Source organism: Mesocricetus auratus, unplaced genomic scaffold (genome assembly GCF_017639785.1).
Source record: "Mesocricetus auratus isolate SY011 unplaced genomic scaffold, BCM_Maur_2.0 Super-Scaffold_100001, whole genome shotgun sequence".
Taxonomy (NCBI): domain Eukaryota; kingdom Metazoa; phylum Chordata; class Mammalia; order Rodentia; family Cricetidae; genus Mesocricetus; species Mesocricetus auratus.
The window spans coordinates 13,436,673-13,452,184 of NW_024429187.1; the positions used below are offsets into that span (position 1 = coordinate 13,436,673).

General features: G+C 52.9%; 2 protein-coding genes across 11 annotated transcripts in view; one reads left to right on the plus strand and one right to left on the minus strand.

The window, feature by feature from the left end:
- Irag2 (inositol 1,4,5-triphosphate receptor associated 2) overlaps positions 1–1,527 on the plus strand; it is a 96,052-nt gene extending 94,525 nt beyond the window's left edge. For all 9 annotated transcript variants that reach the window (XM_021228888.1, XM_021228891.1, XM_021228889.1 and 6 more), the window contains 2 exons: positions 514–621; positions 1,071–1,527. In XM_021228888.1, coding sequence (XP_021084547.1) covers positions 514–621; positions 1,071–1,314 — 352 coding nt within the window. In that variant the 3' untranslated portion in view covers positions 1,315–1,527. The remainder of the gene's footprint in view (positions 1–513; positions 622–1,070) is intronic.
- The window catches only part of Dnai7 (dynein axonemal intermediate chain 7), a 56,490-nt gene continuing 42,448 nt past the window's right edge, over positions 1,471–15,512 (minus strand). For both annotated transcript variants that reach the window (XM_040743594.1, XM_040743593.1), the window contains 6 exons: positions 11,605–11,765; positions 8,975–9,131; positions 6,290–6,504; positions 4,173–4,340; positions 2,924–3,037; positions 1,471–1,930 (listed from right to left, as the gene is read on the minus strand). In XM_040743594.1, coding sequence (XP_040599528.1) covers positions 1,658–1,930; positions 2,924–3,037; positions 4,173–4,340; positions 6,290–6,504; positions 8,975–9,131; positions 11,605–11,765 — 1,088 coding nt within the window. In that variant the 3' untranslated portion in view covers positions 1,471–1,657. The remainder of the gene's footprint in view (positions 1,931–2,923; positions 3,038–4,172; positions 4,341–6,289; positions 6,505–8,974; positions 9,132–11,604; positions 11,766–15,512) is intronic.

Below are 15,512 nucleotides of genomic sequence, written 5' to 3' on the forward strand. Positions count from 1 at the left end.
AGAGGAATGACAGCTTGACTGTATTCCAAGTCAGCACCAATCATCCAGAACACTATCAACAAGCCAGAAGAGCATGCCTGGGGTGCCTGCTCTCAGGAGGCAGACACAGGAGGATCACTCCAAGTGTGAGGTCAGCCAGGGCTAACCAGGAGACCCCGTCTCAGAACTAAGGCTTTACCAGAGAACAAGTGCAGTCCACTTCCTACAGAAGACATCGAATCAGGATAGTAATATGTCACCACTTCATGAAGCGTGTCATCTCCGTGCTGTTAAAGTGTGGGCAGAGGTGTGTGCGTGTATCCACACTATCGAGTGGAAGTCGTTAAGACTCACTTGGAGCTTTCAATTCCCTCTTGTGGGTGTTTCTGGCCAGCGTGCTACACAGAAGCTGTTTTAAATCCCTCTAAGTGTGGTGATCTAACATTCAGACTTTGGTGTGTGTGAGTGCCTTGAGCAGACCTCAGTGATGTTTAGTAAATACCACATATATTGTCATTGGTTTCAAAACTGCAGAGCCAGCGATGCCTCGGAGCCGGCGGGAGAGGAGGTGGTGGAGAGGACCAGGAAGGTCAGCGTTTCTGAGAAGAGGAGCAGCCCATCCGCCTGGGACAGCACCGCAGTGTAAGCTGCTCACTCACTGGAGAGGGCAGGAATGGGGAGCACAGGCTAGCCACGGCGCTCAAGCTGCTTTGTAGAAGGGCAGGTGGACTGTTAGGACTGCCAGGAAGCATTCTGTGGGGATGGTCCACAGCAGCGGCTCCCCTGACCCTGGTTAACAGTGCAGGAACTTGACTCTGCTGCAAGAAGGGTCCCGGGTTTAGTGGGACATGCGTCTATCCTGCTTTACATGAATGAAGGGCTGAGATAAACATGTCAGGAATTAGTGCCTGGGTCACATTCTCAGCGTTGGAGCAGGGCTGTTCCTCTCATTCTAACAGCTATCCCCTAAGCCAAGGCTCCAGCCTAACTCGCAGTCAAGGCAGCCTTGTGGGGTACTTGGTGACCAGTGCCACTGGCGAAGGAGAGTCTCCAAGCCCCACACAGCGTGACTGCCCTTGCTCTCCCCACAGCTGCAGCTCGGTGACTTCCTGGCTCACTCACCTGCGAGTGCCCTTCAGCAGGGCCAACAGGGTGCTCTGGCTCTCGGTGGTCTTCATCGCACTGTTTGCAGCCCTGATGAGTTTCCTCACAGGCCAGTTCTTCCAGACGACTGCGGAGGCTGCGCCCACACAGGAAGGGACCTCCTGGATGTCTCTAGAACACATCTTATGGCCCCTCACCAGACTCAGGCACAATGGGCCCCCGCCAGTATGACTGGAGCGCAGCCGAACGCCCCATTCTAATTTAACGTTTCCCTCTGAGAGTCATGCATTAGTAACTTTCTAGGAACTACAGTGCGGAGCCGGGCTCTCAGGACAGCTGAGATGTTTTAGTTCCCCAGCAATAGCACAGGTATTTTAATGAGCTCTCTGAGACAGACATCATACTTTATTGAAATGTGTCACAATAAAGAACCATTCAAATCTTCGCGCAGTGAAGCTTGAATAGAGTGTTCTCGGGTCACTCGAGTAGTTCATTTGTGACATCAGCCACCTGGAGAGGTGCCCGATTCCCCCGGGGTCTGGGGTCCCGCCAGCGCTCACACAGGCTGTGGAGACTAGGAGTAGCTGAGGACCCGGGTGGCGAGCAGCATGTGGCACACGGAGTCGATGAAGCGGCAGTCTGCGCGCCTGACCCTCTCCATCGCCCCTGGGGACGCGAAGTCCTTCACCATGTGGTACAGGGTGGAGTGGAACTCCGTGTCCTCCTTGAGGGCCTCAGAGAACACCTCACTGTTTTCCCTGACCCTGAGCATCTGCGCTCTGTCACCACTGAACATGAGGAGGGACCAGGGATGGCCCTCTGCGTCTTCCGCCAGGCCCTCCTTCACCTGAAAAGATGCCAGACACACACAGGGAAAGGAGCTGCTGAGGACCCAAACCACCCAGCTGGCAGGCGGTCTCACCGCGTGGACCAGGGGCTAGCCCGGCCTCCCGTGTGCCGCGAGTGAAGGTGCGTGCCTCCATGCACAGCTCACATGCTCTGCACCCCCCATGCCCGACACGCTTCAAATCCAAAGCTGCATGCACGTGGGTGTCTATGGAGCACCTGCCCATGTAGCCACGAGACAGATGTTCCCCAGGTACTGCTCTAGAAGCTGAGGGAAGCTCCAGGATGCCCCACCCAGAGACAGACTCACCCTTCAGACACAGCTCTCAGAGGAGGGAGCAACAAGAGAGGGGGACAAGGTGGCTGCTAATACTGACATCCAGTGCTTTGTGGTGGGGAGGGGTGTGCAGGTAGCAGCTCAGTGACAGAACATACATGCAGTATGTATGTATGTATGTACGTATGACAGCTCAGTGACGGAGCATATGTGCAGCATGTATGTATGTATGACAGCTCAGTGATGGAGCATACGTGCAGTATGTATGTATGTATGTATGTATGTATGTATGTCAGCTCAGTGACAGCATACGTGCAATATGTATGTATGTATGTATGTATGACAGCTCAGTGACGGAGCATACATGTCTGCGGCTCTGGCTTTCAGCCTAGCTCACGGAAAACTTCCATCAACCTTGAGCCTGAACACTGTCTTTTCTATGTGTCGAGCATAATGTGACACAGTTACGCCTGACCTCCACAGAGGCCCTTGAACCACAGATGCCCGCACACACGGTTTCCACCTTTGTTCTGGTGTCAACACAGACATCAGGTCCCAGCAATGGGACCACAGTGGGTAGAGAAGGCACAGTCCTTCAGTGGTCAAGCCAGGGCTAGCCCAGACTCTCACGGTAACACTCTGAATGTCAGGGCCACCTCTTTAGGAGGGCTTTCTCTTTGGAAGACAGGGTGGTTTCACAGGTTTTGCATACTGTACCCCAAACACAACTCTCGTGGAATTGCAGGCCATGTTCCACTTGCTCCAGCAGAAGGCGAAGGCGGGGCTTAGCAGAGCCATTTGCCGGCAGGCCTTGACTTCCACCAGGGGCACCTGTAGAGGGGCAGAAGTGTCCTCAGTCACAGAGTGTCCCGACAAGCCTCCTCTGCGCCTGCCACCGTCCTCACCTCCAATCTTAAGTCAGACTCTGGAACTCCGCTCTGGGAATCAGGCCAGGGTGTCCCTAAAGTGAGCAGAGGCCACAAAGCCCTCTGTGAGCTGTCCCCAACACTGCCTGCCCTTCCTGGTCTGGGTGTCCCAGGCTCCCGGGCCTTCTGTTCTGCAGTCTACAAGCCCGCCAGGCTGCTGCTCAGGGGTGGGGGTGGGGTGCTGGCTGCAGTGGGGCTTTCCACCTCGAAAGAGCCACACACACACACCAGACACCCGGGGGCAGCACGCCTCTCTCCAGCGTTGCCCCCCCCACCCCACCCCCCGCACACCCACACACCCTGCAGTGCAGCCTGCCGAGGGCTCCACACTGCCTCCCTTCGTCTGTTTCTCTTTGCTTTTCCACGGCACTCTTTAGCTCCCTAATGTGCAAGACCATTTCAGTTAAGCTTCTTTCTTTACTAGAATGCCGGCTCCCATGGCAGGGACTGTTCCACAGACAGGAGCAGGGCAGGGCACTGCTGTGCCACCAAGTCACTAAAACCAACTTGTTCCACCTACGCATTTACGTCCATACCCTTAGGTACATGACTGACAGGTGTCACACAGGTGAAAAGACACCGGAAAGTGGCAGACGTGCCCTCCGGTACAGAACGCTTCCTCTAAAACACGCCGTCCGTCCGTCCGTGGTTCAGGGCGCCTGTGGCTTCATTACCAAGCACTGGCCCCGAGGGCGGGGCTGGCTGCTAGAACAGCCCAAGGGTCTGTTGTGGGAGCCGCAGGCTCTCACGAGGGTCGTAAGGGCTGCGCCCCTGCCTGGAGCGCAGGCGAGCATGCAGATGTGGGGGCTGTGCTGAGGAACCGTGAAGGGAATGTTTCACAGGCTGGTGGAGAAGGGCAGAAGAGCAACACCAACAGTAGCCGGGGCTGCTTCGGCTGCGAGTGACCGCGTAGACGGCAGGGCCACTTGCCACACCCCAGTGCTTCTGAAGACTATGACTCTGGAGGGAACCCTAGTTGTCTGGTCCTGCCCCACAGTTCAGTGGGAGCAGCGCTCTGCGTTAGAGAAGCGAATCCTTGCCTTGTTGTTGATGACGACATAGAAGTGAGAGTACACCGACGGGAAGATGTTCAGGCCCGCCTCCTTCAGAGCCAGGATGAAGGGCACCGGGGTCATCCATCTCCCCTCCAAATGAGACTGGTGCTCTTGGCCCTGCAGTCTGACCGAGCCTAACAGGCAGAGGTTCTCCTAAGTTTGGGAAGAGAAAAGGAACGAGTCAGTATTATTCCAGGCCTCGCCTGCTCACTCCCTGTGTTAGCTGTGAAGTCGCTTGACACGCCACAGTCACAGAACGCAGCTGGCCTGTCTTGGGCCTGACCTGGAAGCCCCGCCTCTGGCCCCCGTCATCGCCTCAGGCGGCTCACTACCTTCCTAGGCTCCCTCCGGGCACTTGAGGGATTGGAAATGATCTCGCAGGTAGGTTTATGAAATGTGAGAGCGCTCCATGTTCATTCTGAATCAAAGTGGCCGTTAAACAGTCACGATTGTTTTGTTAGGGCTTACCCTTAATTTTTAACATGTCTGAGATTTAACATGCTGTAAACTGTCCAGTTTTGAAAGGTACAAAGTGTGTACTTGTGCATTCTATATCTAAAAGATCTCAGTATTTGTTCAGTGTAAAAATGAAGTCAGTTGATGGTTTTTACACCAAATGCTCAAAATCCAACACACAGTTCTCGGGTTGAACCAGCTGCCTCTTATTTACGAGCTTAATTGCCACATGGATGGGAACAACCTGAAAACCTAACCTGAAGGCACACTCTACTGAAAGAGACACCCACCCACCCACCCCCACCCCCACCCCCACCCCCCCACACACACACACGCACGCACGCACGCATGCACGCACACACAGCAGGGCGCCTTCCTGGGCCTCAGATTAGGCACAAAGCACACCCAGGTTAAACAGCTGCTTTCTGACTCAGGCAGAAAAACAGCAGCAAATGACCTTGCAGGTGTGATTTTTAAGAGGAGCTATAAGCAGTGTGTGTTAGGATGAGCTAGGGTGTGGCCGTACATTTTCATTAGGCATGTTAATTAGGTGGGTCAAAGCAAAGGGGGTTTCTGAGTGCTGGACTTGAGTGCTCTGGCAGCTGAACCTTGGCAGTTAGCCTCGGGAGGAGGAAGGGGCCACATAAGGGAACAGACCTCAGTGATGAGTGTTAGGATTGTAAAGTAATGGTGTTCAGCAAGGCAGAGGGAATGGAGAAGGGTTAGCCACAGCCACCCTTGCCACGCTCGAGCTGCTCAGAGTCCCTTCGTCTACGACCTGAGGTTCATACACAAACGCTCCGAAGGTGTCAGTCTCTGCCCATCCCAGAGTCATGCACAGTGCTGTCCCTGCACTGGACAGGATGGGTGGGAGCCTGGCAGGGAGGCGGGGCAGGGCAGGGAGGCGGGGCAGGGCAATACCTGGTATACTCTCAGGAAAGCCAATGATCTAACAGGCTGAGAGCAGCTGCCAGTGTTTTAAGGGCCCAGTGACCCCACAGAGGCTTCATTTGTTTTGTTTTGTTTGTTTGCTTGCTTGTTTGAGACAAGGATCGCAGTGTGGCTCTTGCTGGCTGGAACCTCTGCAGGGCTGGGATTAGAGGTGTCTGCCGCCCGCCATGCCTGTCCCCCACCGGCAAAGTCTGATGGTCTGTTGGTGTTTCTGCCGTGTTCAGAAGGGTCACAGCTCTTCTTAAAGCAGCTTCACCTGCATGTCACACACTCACCAGGGATTCTCAGAAACTGGAGGGCGACACCCTCACAAGTGTGCTTTAAAGCATCGCCATGCTACCTAAGAAAGTCCTTAGGCTGCTGCACACTGAGTCTTCTGTCCCTGCCCTCAGCCTCAGCATGAGCCCACTCCTCTGGGGCTTGCAAGGCTGGGTACTTCCTGAGGGGCAGAAGTTTCCCTCAGCAAGACAAGCCCTAGAGAAGCTCCTGAGACAAGGGTGAGGAGGCCACACCCAGATGAGGCTTGCTGGGATGACTGTCCCACCCCTGATGATGGGAACAAGCCAGAGCCTCCATCTTACACATGGTTGCTTGTTAACTCCATGAACTACACTTAGAGACACACTCCAGCACATTTTACACGTGTGCTTGTAGACACACTACTCAACCCATAGGCGGGCTGTGAAGTCGCCCACCTTGATGTGTATCTGGAGCTCGGTGAACAGTGTAGTCACAGTCAGGACAACTCTGTTTACATCGAGGGGTCGCAGTTCCCAGGACTGGTAGGGCATATTGACATGGGCATCTTGAATCAAGGCCACAGGGCCCAGAGTATCCAAACTGAAGGTTATGAGCCTGTCTTCTCGATCGTAAAAGATGCTGCTGATGCCGTCTGTTCTCCAGAGTTTACCTTCACGACAGAAGATGGTGACATTAGTCATGTCTTTCCTATAGGAATGAGTAAAATCATCTCGGTGCACGTACTATGTGCACTGTCTTCTCTATTAAGACTCTCAAGGAAGAGCGCCCCCTGCTGGGAGAGACCTGCCTCCAGGGTCCTGTCCAAACTCCAGCACTGTCTGCAAACCCCAGGGTGCTCCGCATGACTGAGCGGGGAGGCTCACTGTCTGTCTCTGGCCCTTGCCACCCTTCAGACCTGCTTTCAGCCCTGCCCCTCTCCTGCCTGTGCCCATGAGCATGCTACCATTCTTCCGAGCCCTATGCAGAGGCTCTTTACCTGTTTGTTTATACATTTATTTGTTTTTTTCGGTACATGGTTTCTCTGTGTAGCTTTGGAGGCTGTCCTGGAACTCGCTCTTGTAGACCAGACTGGTCTCAACTCACAGAGATCCACCTGCCTCTGCCTCCCTAGTGCTGGGATTAAAGGTGTGCGCCAAGACCACCCTGCTCTGTTTTAATTTTTTTTAGGTTTATTTTTTTGTTTAAGGTTATACTTTCAGGGATAATTTCCAAGTTTGTTATTCATTCATTTTTCATGTGTTTTGCCTACATTTGTGTGTGTGTGTGTGTGTGTGTGTGTGTGTGTGTGTGTGTGAACTCCATGCAATGCCCACGGAGGCCAGTAGAGGGCACTGGCCCCCATGGACCTGAGTTACAGATGGCTGTGAGGGGCCATTGTAGGCTCTAAGAACAGAGCCGGGTCCTCAGAAAGAGCGGCAATCACTCCAAGCCACTGAGCCGTTTCTGCAGCCCTTTGGCTCCTGTTTTTGTTTGTTTTTACGAGACAAGGTTTCTCTGTATTGTTTTGGAGGCTGTCAGTCCAGCCTGGTCTCGAACTCACAGAGATCCGCCTGCCTCTGCCTCCCGAGTGCTGGGATTAAAGGCGTGCACCACCAACGCCCGGCCTGGCTCCTGTTTTAAAACAGCTGTGCAACCCGCCTGTTTACAAGCGCAGTCTTGCTTTGAGGGGTCGGGTGCAGCTGTGCAGCCGTGTCCCCGACACAACGAGATGGTTTTTAAACCTCCTCCCAACAAGACCCCCCCACGTGCACCCCCCTTAACGTTCATTTCCAGACTCCCTAAGACTATCCTGTCTACACTTCTCACAGAGATGCTCTCACACAGTAGGTGGCACGCTTGGCCTCTTGCAGGTCAATAATAAAGGCCCAGCTTAGGAGTGGGGAAAGTGCCTGGTAACAGCCCTGCCCTTGGGAGGCGGAGGTGGGAGGGGCTTCAGTTTGCACTCAGCCTGAGCTATGCCCTTAGCTCAGGGCCAGTCTGGGCCTCAACAAACAGAAACCTAGACAAATGATTCAAAGAAACATTTCGCCAAACAGGGTGGGTGTGAGTCTAACAGTGAAAAGATGTTCAGCATTGGCCACTAGTAAAAAGAAAATAGATCCACTGTTCAGGACCACGTCACACCACTAGACAGGTGACGACCAGTGTCAGCAGGGAGGGTATGACACAAACAGAACTCAAAAACTGTACAGCCAAGCTGAGAAATGGGTTAATAGCCTCTCAAGGTAATAGTCACTTGCCGCTCGGCTGCGAGCAGGGATCAGAGGACAGCTTCGGGTGTTGGTCCTCAACCGTCACCTTACTTGAGGCAGAGTCTCTCATTGTCAGCTGTCCAGGCCAGGCTGACTGCCTGCTGAGATTTTGGGGTTCTCTGGTCCCACCTCACTGGAGCAGCCCAGGGGCTGGAGATGCCTGGAACAGTGCCTGGCGTTTACATGGGCTCTGCAGATTCAAACCCGGGTCCTGGTGACCGTGTGCCCAGTGCGACATGCACTAAGCCTCTCTCTGGGCTAGTGCGGGCAATCTTAGAGGACATAACCAATTAGGAGTCACTCTTCTGGGCAGGCAGGTGTAGCTTCCTGGGTACTGGCTGCCAAGCCTGGCAGTGTGAGTTTGGAACTCTGGACTCCGAGGGGACGGAGGAGAGAACTGATTGCTGCACGTTGTGATGTCACCCCCATGGATGCTGTGACGTGAACACCCCGTCCACCAGAACAAACCGATGACAAGTGTAAACTACAGAGGTCCCGGCTCGCATTTCAGAGGGCGTAGCATCACCCAGCTTTCAGGACGTGGGCTCCATCCCAGTCCTTGGCGGGTAGAAGCAGGAAGGTAAGAAGTCTGGGACATCCTTGATTATACCTTGGATTGGAGACCAGTCCATGGAAGAGAGAGGGAAGGAGGAAGGGAGGAGAGAGGGAGGGAGGGAGGGAGGGAGGGAGGGAGGGAGGAGGGAGGGAGGGAGGGAGGAGGGAGGGGGAAGGGGGAGGGAGGGGGAAGGGAGGAGGGAGGGAGGGAGGGAGGGGGAGGGAGGGAAGGGAGGGGGAAGGGAGGGGGAGGGAGGGAGGGAGGACCGCCTGCTGCAATCTTGCACTGCCCTTCCTGATGCATGGCTGTACCTTCTGCATCCCACCTTATGACCTTGGGGTCCTCGAAGAAGATCACGTTCTCGTGGACCTCCAGGGTGACCTCTATGGGTGGAAAGGCGTTTTCTGGGTCGGGCTCGTCTGTGGTTTCTGGAGGGTATGTAAACCTCTGTAATCCTTCTTGGCGTATCTTTTGAAAGTGACCAGAACAACGAAGATTAGAAGGCGGTGGCGGCAGCAGAGACCCCTATTACTAACCAGCTCTGCGCGCTGTCACACTCATCCGCAGAACAACGCTCGGGCACGCGTTCAAGGGGAAGCGTGGCCAAAGCCCGGGCTCCAGGGATTGCTCTTCACCCTCTCCACCTCAGGTCCCTGACGAGCCGACTGCCAGGGCGTGAGAGAACTCAGGAGACCTGCGACAACTACACAACTACAAGTTCACACCCCAAACACCCAGAACAGAAGTGTGGGTGACCACGGAGCAGCACAGGGGGTTCTGGGTGACGTCCCTAGCTGACAGCAGATGTCTGAGTCAGGGTGGGGCTGTGAACCATTTGAATCAACAAGGAGAGAGGGCGCCAGGGGAAGAGGAGGGTTAGAAAAAGATGTTCTCATGGCATAGGTGGAAAAGAGAAGAGCCTCGCAGTCAGGTGAGCGCATGGCCAGCTGTGCGGGAGACTTCTGTGGACTCCAGTGCTAGACACGAAGAGGTACGGCAGGGCACGGACAAAATTCAAGAACAACAGACTTCGGGTGAATTCTTGAAAAGCCCATCTCAGGCTGAGCCTTCCTGTGGACAGAGTTCTGAAGACTTGCCTTCACAAGGGACGGCTTTTTCTAGGCAAGCACTCTGCCACTGAGCCACACGACCAGCCCCAAAGGGACGGCTGTCTTAGTCTGCCCACCCCAATGCCCTGTCTCATGTGCTCCCATCTGGACCCTTTGGAGTGTGCACAGACCACATGATCTCCCTTAGCTCTGCTTTTATTTCATGGGAAGAAAGGGAAAGGCCTGATCAAGATCAGCTGGGCAGAGAGTCTCGGGAACAAAACCCAGGTATCCAAACAGCACATTAGCTGGTGCTGTTAAAATCTTGCTGGAAGAGACCAGGGAAAGGTGTCTGTACAGGCCTGGAAGTTCTCTCCAAACAGGCACAGGCATGGCACCTGCCAAGCCAAATCCACTACGTGACGCTGAACTGACAAATGGGAGGTGACTTGTTTTGTGGGGTGGGGTTTGAATACTGGGCCTTGCTCAAACCCAAGCCTTCGAATTAAGATTTGGGCATAATTTTTTTGAAACATTCTGGGAAGGGTTGCACAAGCAGTCAGTTGGCCTGGCATGGGTAAAGACATCTTCCTTCCCAGGTATTGGGAATGGGAATATGGCATTAAACAAACAAACAACAACAACAACAACAACAACAAAAACCCAAAACTCTTTAAAAAAGTTTTGTTTCTCAGATATAAAAAATATTTTTCATTTAGAGCTATTTATACAGCTTAGGGCAATTTATGGTTCGGGAGGCCATAGGTGGGGTCAGTTAGCAAATGCACACAATAAAAATAAAGCCAACTCACTAAAAGGTAAAATAAATAAACTACAGCAGTGCATACTTGCAATCTCGGTGCTGGGGAGGCTGAGGCAGGGGGACCACCACAAAACCCCGAGCTGTAAAGCAGGCTGCAGACAGCCTGGTCTGTGAGACCTCGTTTCAAAAAGCAAACAGAAGCTCTGTGGAGGACACACGCCAGGTCCTTCCAGGAGGGGCTGTGTGAGAAGGGGCAGCTCTGACAGAGTCAGCACTGGGGGACTCCATGACAGCTGGGGATTCCTGTCACCGGTGTCCTGGGGGTGTCGTTTGCTGGCAGTCCCAGCTGCCTCTGGACCCTGGCTTTCAGATGCAAGTGAGGGTGTTGCTGAATGCGGACTCCGTGGATCTGAGACCACCAGCCACGAGGACATCTGCAGACATTCCCACAGGCTGCTATGTCACAAAACTCTCCATGGATGGTCTCTACACACTCACACAGGTGCTGCCCCGCCTTCAGGGTGTGTGCGGTGAAAACCTCCTTCCGGGTTTTCGGAGGTTCTGAGGGTCAGATTCAAAGTGCCATCCATGCCAGGACTATATTCTACCACTGAGCCTAGGCGTTTCTGATTTAGTGGGTGCCACATGGGACTTATGCACTTGCCTCTCTAGAAAAGTCCCCAGTGGTCAAAGAGGTCGCTGAAGCTTTTGTAAGCTTGAATCCAGAGCGGGACTGGCCAGCTCCAACCCCTGTGATGTCCCCCTGCCACTGCTCTTCATAAGCACGCCTGAACGAGAACACAGCTGTACCCGCCCTCTCCTACAGGGGCCTCGCGGCTGGTGCCGAAGAGGAGGGCTGTGGGACTCTTGGAGTCAGGGCGGCCTACCAAGGTGAAAATGGCTACCACCTGGCCATTTAGCAGGAAAAAAAAATGTTTGTCAAGCTCTGATGTAGACTAGCAGTACTAAGGATCAACTAGCCCTTTTGGGCATTAGTATTGTAGGTCTACAATTCAGTTAATAGTTAAGAATTTCCCCAAAAATGGGAGTGACGTGCATGAGACACCCAGATCACGGGAAGTGAAGTAAGACATTTCCGCCTGCAGTGTATGAAGAGACGTCTCCCTACCTCTACGAGTACCCAGCCCTTCACTGGTTTGTACTGAGGGGGCAGCTCTAGGATGTCCAGGTGGTACACTCCGCCCAGGGTGGAGAAGTGACACAAGTCCACCTCGTAGTCTTCCTTGGTGTCCGGCATCTCCACGATGTTCTCTACCAGGTGCAGCTGTGCTGAAGGAAGCACAGTTAGTGCAGCTGCAGAACACACTGGAGCGTTCGTGTCAGGAGGGAAATGAAAGCAAAACCCCAGGGCTGCTAAGGAGGTTTGCCTTTGGGTACTACACTTCACACAAGGTTCTTAAAGTGTCTCAGTAGCCAGGCTTGAGAGGAGCGTGTATGTGTGTGTGTGTGTGTGTGTGTATACGTGTTTGTGTATGTGTGTGTGTGTATACGTGTTTGTGTATGTGTGTGTATGTACGTGTGTGCTTGTGTGCATGTATGCACATGTTTGTGTATGTGTGTATATGTACGTGTGTGCTTGTGTGCATGTATGCACATGTTTGTGTATGTGTGTCTGTACGTGTGTGCTTGTGTGCATGTATGCACATGTTTGTGTATGTGCGTATATGTACATGTGTGTGTGTGAGCATGTGTGAGAAAGGCTGATTGCAGTGCACACTAGCATTGTGGGAGGCTACAAATAATAAGCAGGTGTTACTGGTAAAACATTTCATAAAGACAGAAGCAGTTTGATCAAAACTTGATAATTACTAAACTAAATTGGACATGATCTAACCAAAGACGAGTGGGAAGTTCATGGTGGAAAGGTAGATTTTGACCCATGTATCAAATGAAAAAATGGTTACTTTCACAAAAACAGGCCCTGCGCATAGAAAACCCAGGGAGGTGAGCTCCTATGATCTGGCAGTGTGAGTGTTCAGCGAGAAATGACGCCTTCGGACACTGGGACGGGGCCATTCTCACCTCTCACCCCAAGGCAGACAGCCACTGGCAACATCACCCTTAGCTGTGGCCGGACTTTACTCTGCAGACTGGCACAGGTGGTGCCCGCCTGTAGTTCCAGCTCTCAGCAGGTACAGGCAGGAGGAGGGTCCACATGGTGAGGGCTGGGCTAGCCAGGGCTAGGTAATATGACCCTGCCCCTCCCCCAGCTAACGTATCCGGTCTGAGTCCCCTCAGCCATAAAATCCACATGGTGTTAGCGCTGTGTCAGAATTAGGCAGGAGAATGATTGGGCACGTGTAGTTAGTGCCAGCAGGCAGGCAGGAAGACACACGGGGATTACAGCGCATTGCTCCCAAGGGGAAGACACAGCAGGGGTCCCATCTGTCTTTTTCATGAATGTTAACAAACTTCACTCTTTAACTTTTTTTTTCTGAGACAGGATTTTACTGTGTAGCCCAGTCTGTCCTGGAACTCACTCTGTGGACCAGGCTGGTCTCCAACTCAGAGATCTACCTGTCTCTGTCTCCCAAATGCTAGGATTAAAGACCTGTGCCACCACCAACTAGCTTTCAAATGTATTTAATTTATAATTTATTGGCCTAAAAAGGAGCCAGAAATATGACTATGCTGGAATCCAGACGGTGATGGTGGCTCTGACTGGGGTCACCATGGAGGGTCTGTGGTGCTGATGACAGGAGTTCCAGAGCCTACTCTGGTGTCATAGGTCGACAGGTGCTTGCCTAGGATGCACCAGGCCGTCCTTGGGGTCCTCAGCTCACATAAAGCTTACTTGGGAGCCCAGCCTTTGGGAGGTGGAACCAGGTGGATCAGAAGTTCAGGGTCATCCTAAGCTACATAGAGCTTTTAGATCAGCCTGGGCTGCATGAGACTCTGCCTCAGAATATTAAATAATTGAATAAAACACAAAGATTGAAGTGTGCTTGGCAATGTAAGGAGGCAGACAGAGGTTTCTTATGACAAGTATGCTCGGAAGAATGCAGAGCAGATTCCTTGACGTCATTGAGAAAGAAGAGCAGTGAGAGCTGAGAGGACAGACATCATCAGACAGAAGTCAGGCCTGAGATAACCTCCACCTTCCCAAGGTGCACCCGGCACAGGCTACAGGGGCGTGTGCATCCGCACAAGTGCTTGTGAGCGTGCATTGTGAGTGTGCATTGTGAGGAGCATTGTGAGGAACATTGTGAGGAGCATTGTGAGCGTGCATTGTGAGGAGCATTGTGAGCATGCATTGTGAGGAGCATTGTGAGCGTGCATTGTGAGGAGCATTGTGAGGAGCATTGTGAGCGTGCATTGTGAGGAGCATTGTGAGGAGCATTGTGAGCGTGCATTATGAGCGTGCATTGTGAGGAGCATTGTGAGCGTGCATTGTGAGGAGCATTGTGAGCGTGCATTGTGAGGAGCATTGTGAGGAACATTGTGAGGAGCATTGTGAGCGTGCATTGTGAGGAGCATTGTGAGCGTGCATTGTGAGGAGCATTGTGAGCGTGCATTGTGAGGAGCATTGTGAGGAGCATTGTGAGCGTGCATTGTGAGCGTGCATTGTGAGGAGCATTGTGAGCGTGCATTGTGAGGAGCATTGTGAGGAGCATTGTGAGCGTGCATTGTGAGGAGCATTGTGAGGAGCATTGTGAGCGTGCATTGTGAGGAGCATTGTGAGCGTGCATTGTGAGGAGCATTGTGAGCGTGCATTGTGAGGAGCATTGTGAGGAGCATTGTGAGCGTGCATTATGAGCGTGCATTGTGAGGAGCATTGTGAGCGTGCATTGTGAGGAGCATTGTGAGGAGCATTGTGAGCGTGCATTGTGAGGAGCATTGTGAGCATGCATTGTGAGGAGCATTGTGAGCGTGCATTGTGAGGAGCATTGTGAGGAGCATTGTGAGCGTGCATTGTGAGGAGCATTGTGAGGAACATTGTGAGCGTGCATTGTGAGGAGCATTGTGAGCGTGCATTGTGAGCGTGCATTGTGAGGAGCATTGTGAGGAGCATTGTGAGCGTGCATTGTGAGCGTGCATTGTGAGGAGCATTGTGAGCGTGCATTGTGAGGAGCATTGTGAGGAGCATTGTGAGCGTGCATTGTGAGCCTGCATTTTGAGCGTGCATTGTGAGCGTGCATTGTGAGCGTGCATTGTGAGGAGCATTGTGAGGAGCATTGTGAGCGTGCATTGTGAGGAGCATTGTGAGCGTGCATTGTGAGGAGCATTGTGAGGAGCATTGTGAGCGTGCATTGTGAGCCTGCATTTTGAGCGTGCATTGTGAGCGTGCATTGTGAGCGTGCATTGTGAGGAGCATTGTGAGGAGCATTGTGAGCATGCATTGTGAGCGTGCATTGTGAGCATGCATTGTGAGGAGCATTGTGAGCGTGCATTGTGAGGAGCATTGTGAGCGTGCATTGTGAGGAGCATTGTGAGCGTGCATTGTGAGGAGCATTGTGAGGAGCATTGTGAGGAGCATTGTGAGGAGCATTGTGAGCGTGCATTGTGAGCGTGCATTGTGAGCGTGCATTGTGAGGAGCATTGTGAGGAGCATTGTGAGGAGCATTGTGAGGAGCATTGTGAGCGTGCATTGTGAGCGTGCATTGTGAGCGTGCATTGTGAGCGTGCATTGTGAGGAGCATTGTGAGGAGCATTGTGAGGAGCATTGTGAGGAGCATTGTGAGCGTGCACTGTGAGCGTGCATTGTGAGCGTGCATTGTGAGCGTGCATTGTGAGGAGCATTGTGAGGAGCATTGTGAGGAGCATTGTGAGCGTGCATTGTGAGCGTGCATTGTGAGCATGCATTGTGAGGAGCATTGTGAGCGTGCATTGTGAGGAGCATTGTGAGCATGCATTGTGAGCGTGCATTGTGAGGAGCATTGTGAGCATTGTTAGCGTGCATTGTGAGGAGCATTGTGAGGAGCATTGTGAGGAGCATTGTGAGCGTGCATTGTGAGGAGCATTGTGAGCGTGCATTGTGAGGAGCATTGTGAGGAGCATTGTGAGGAGCATTGTGAG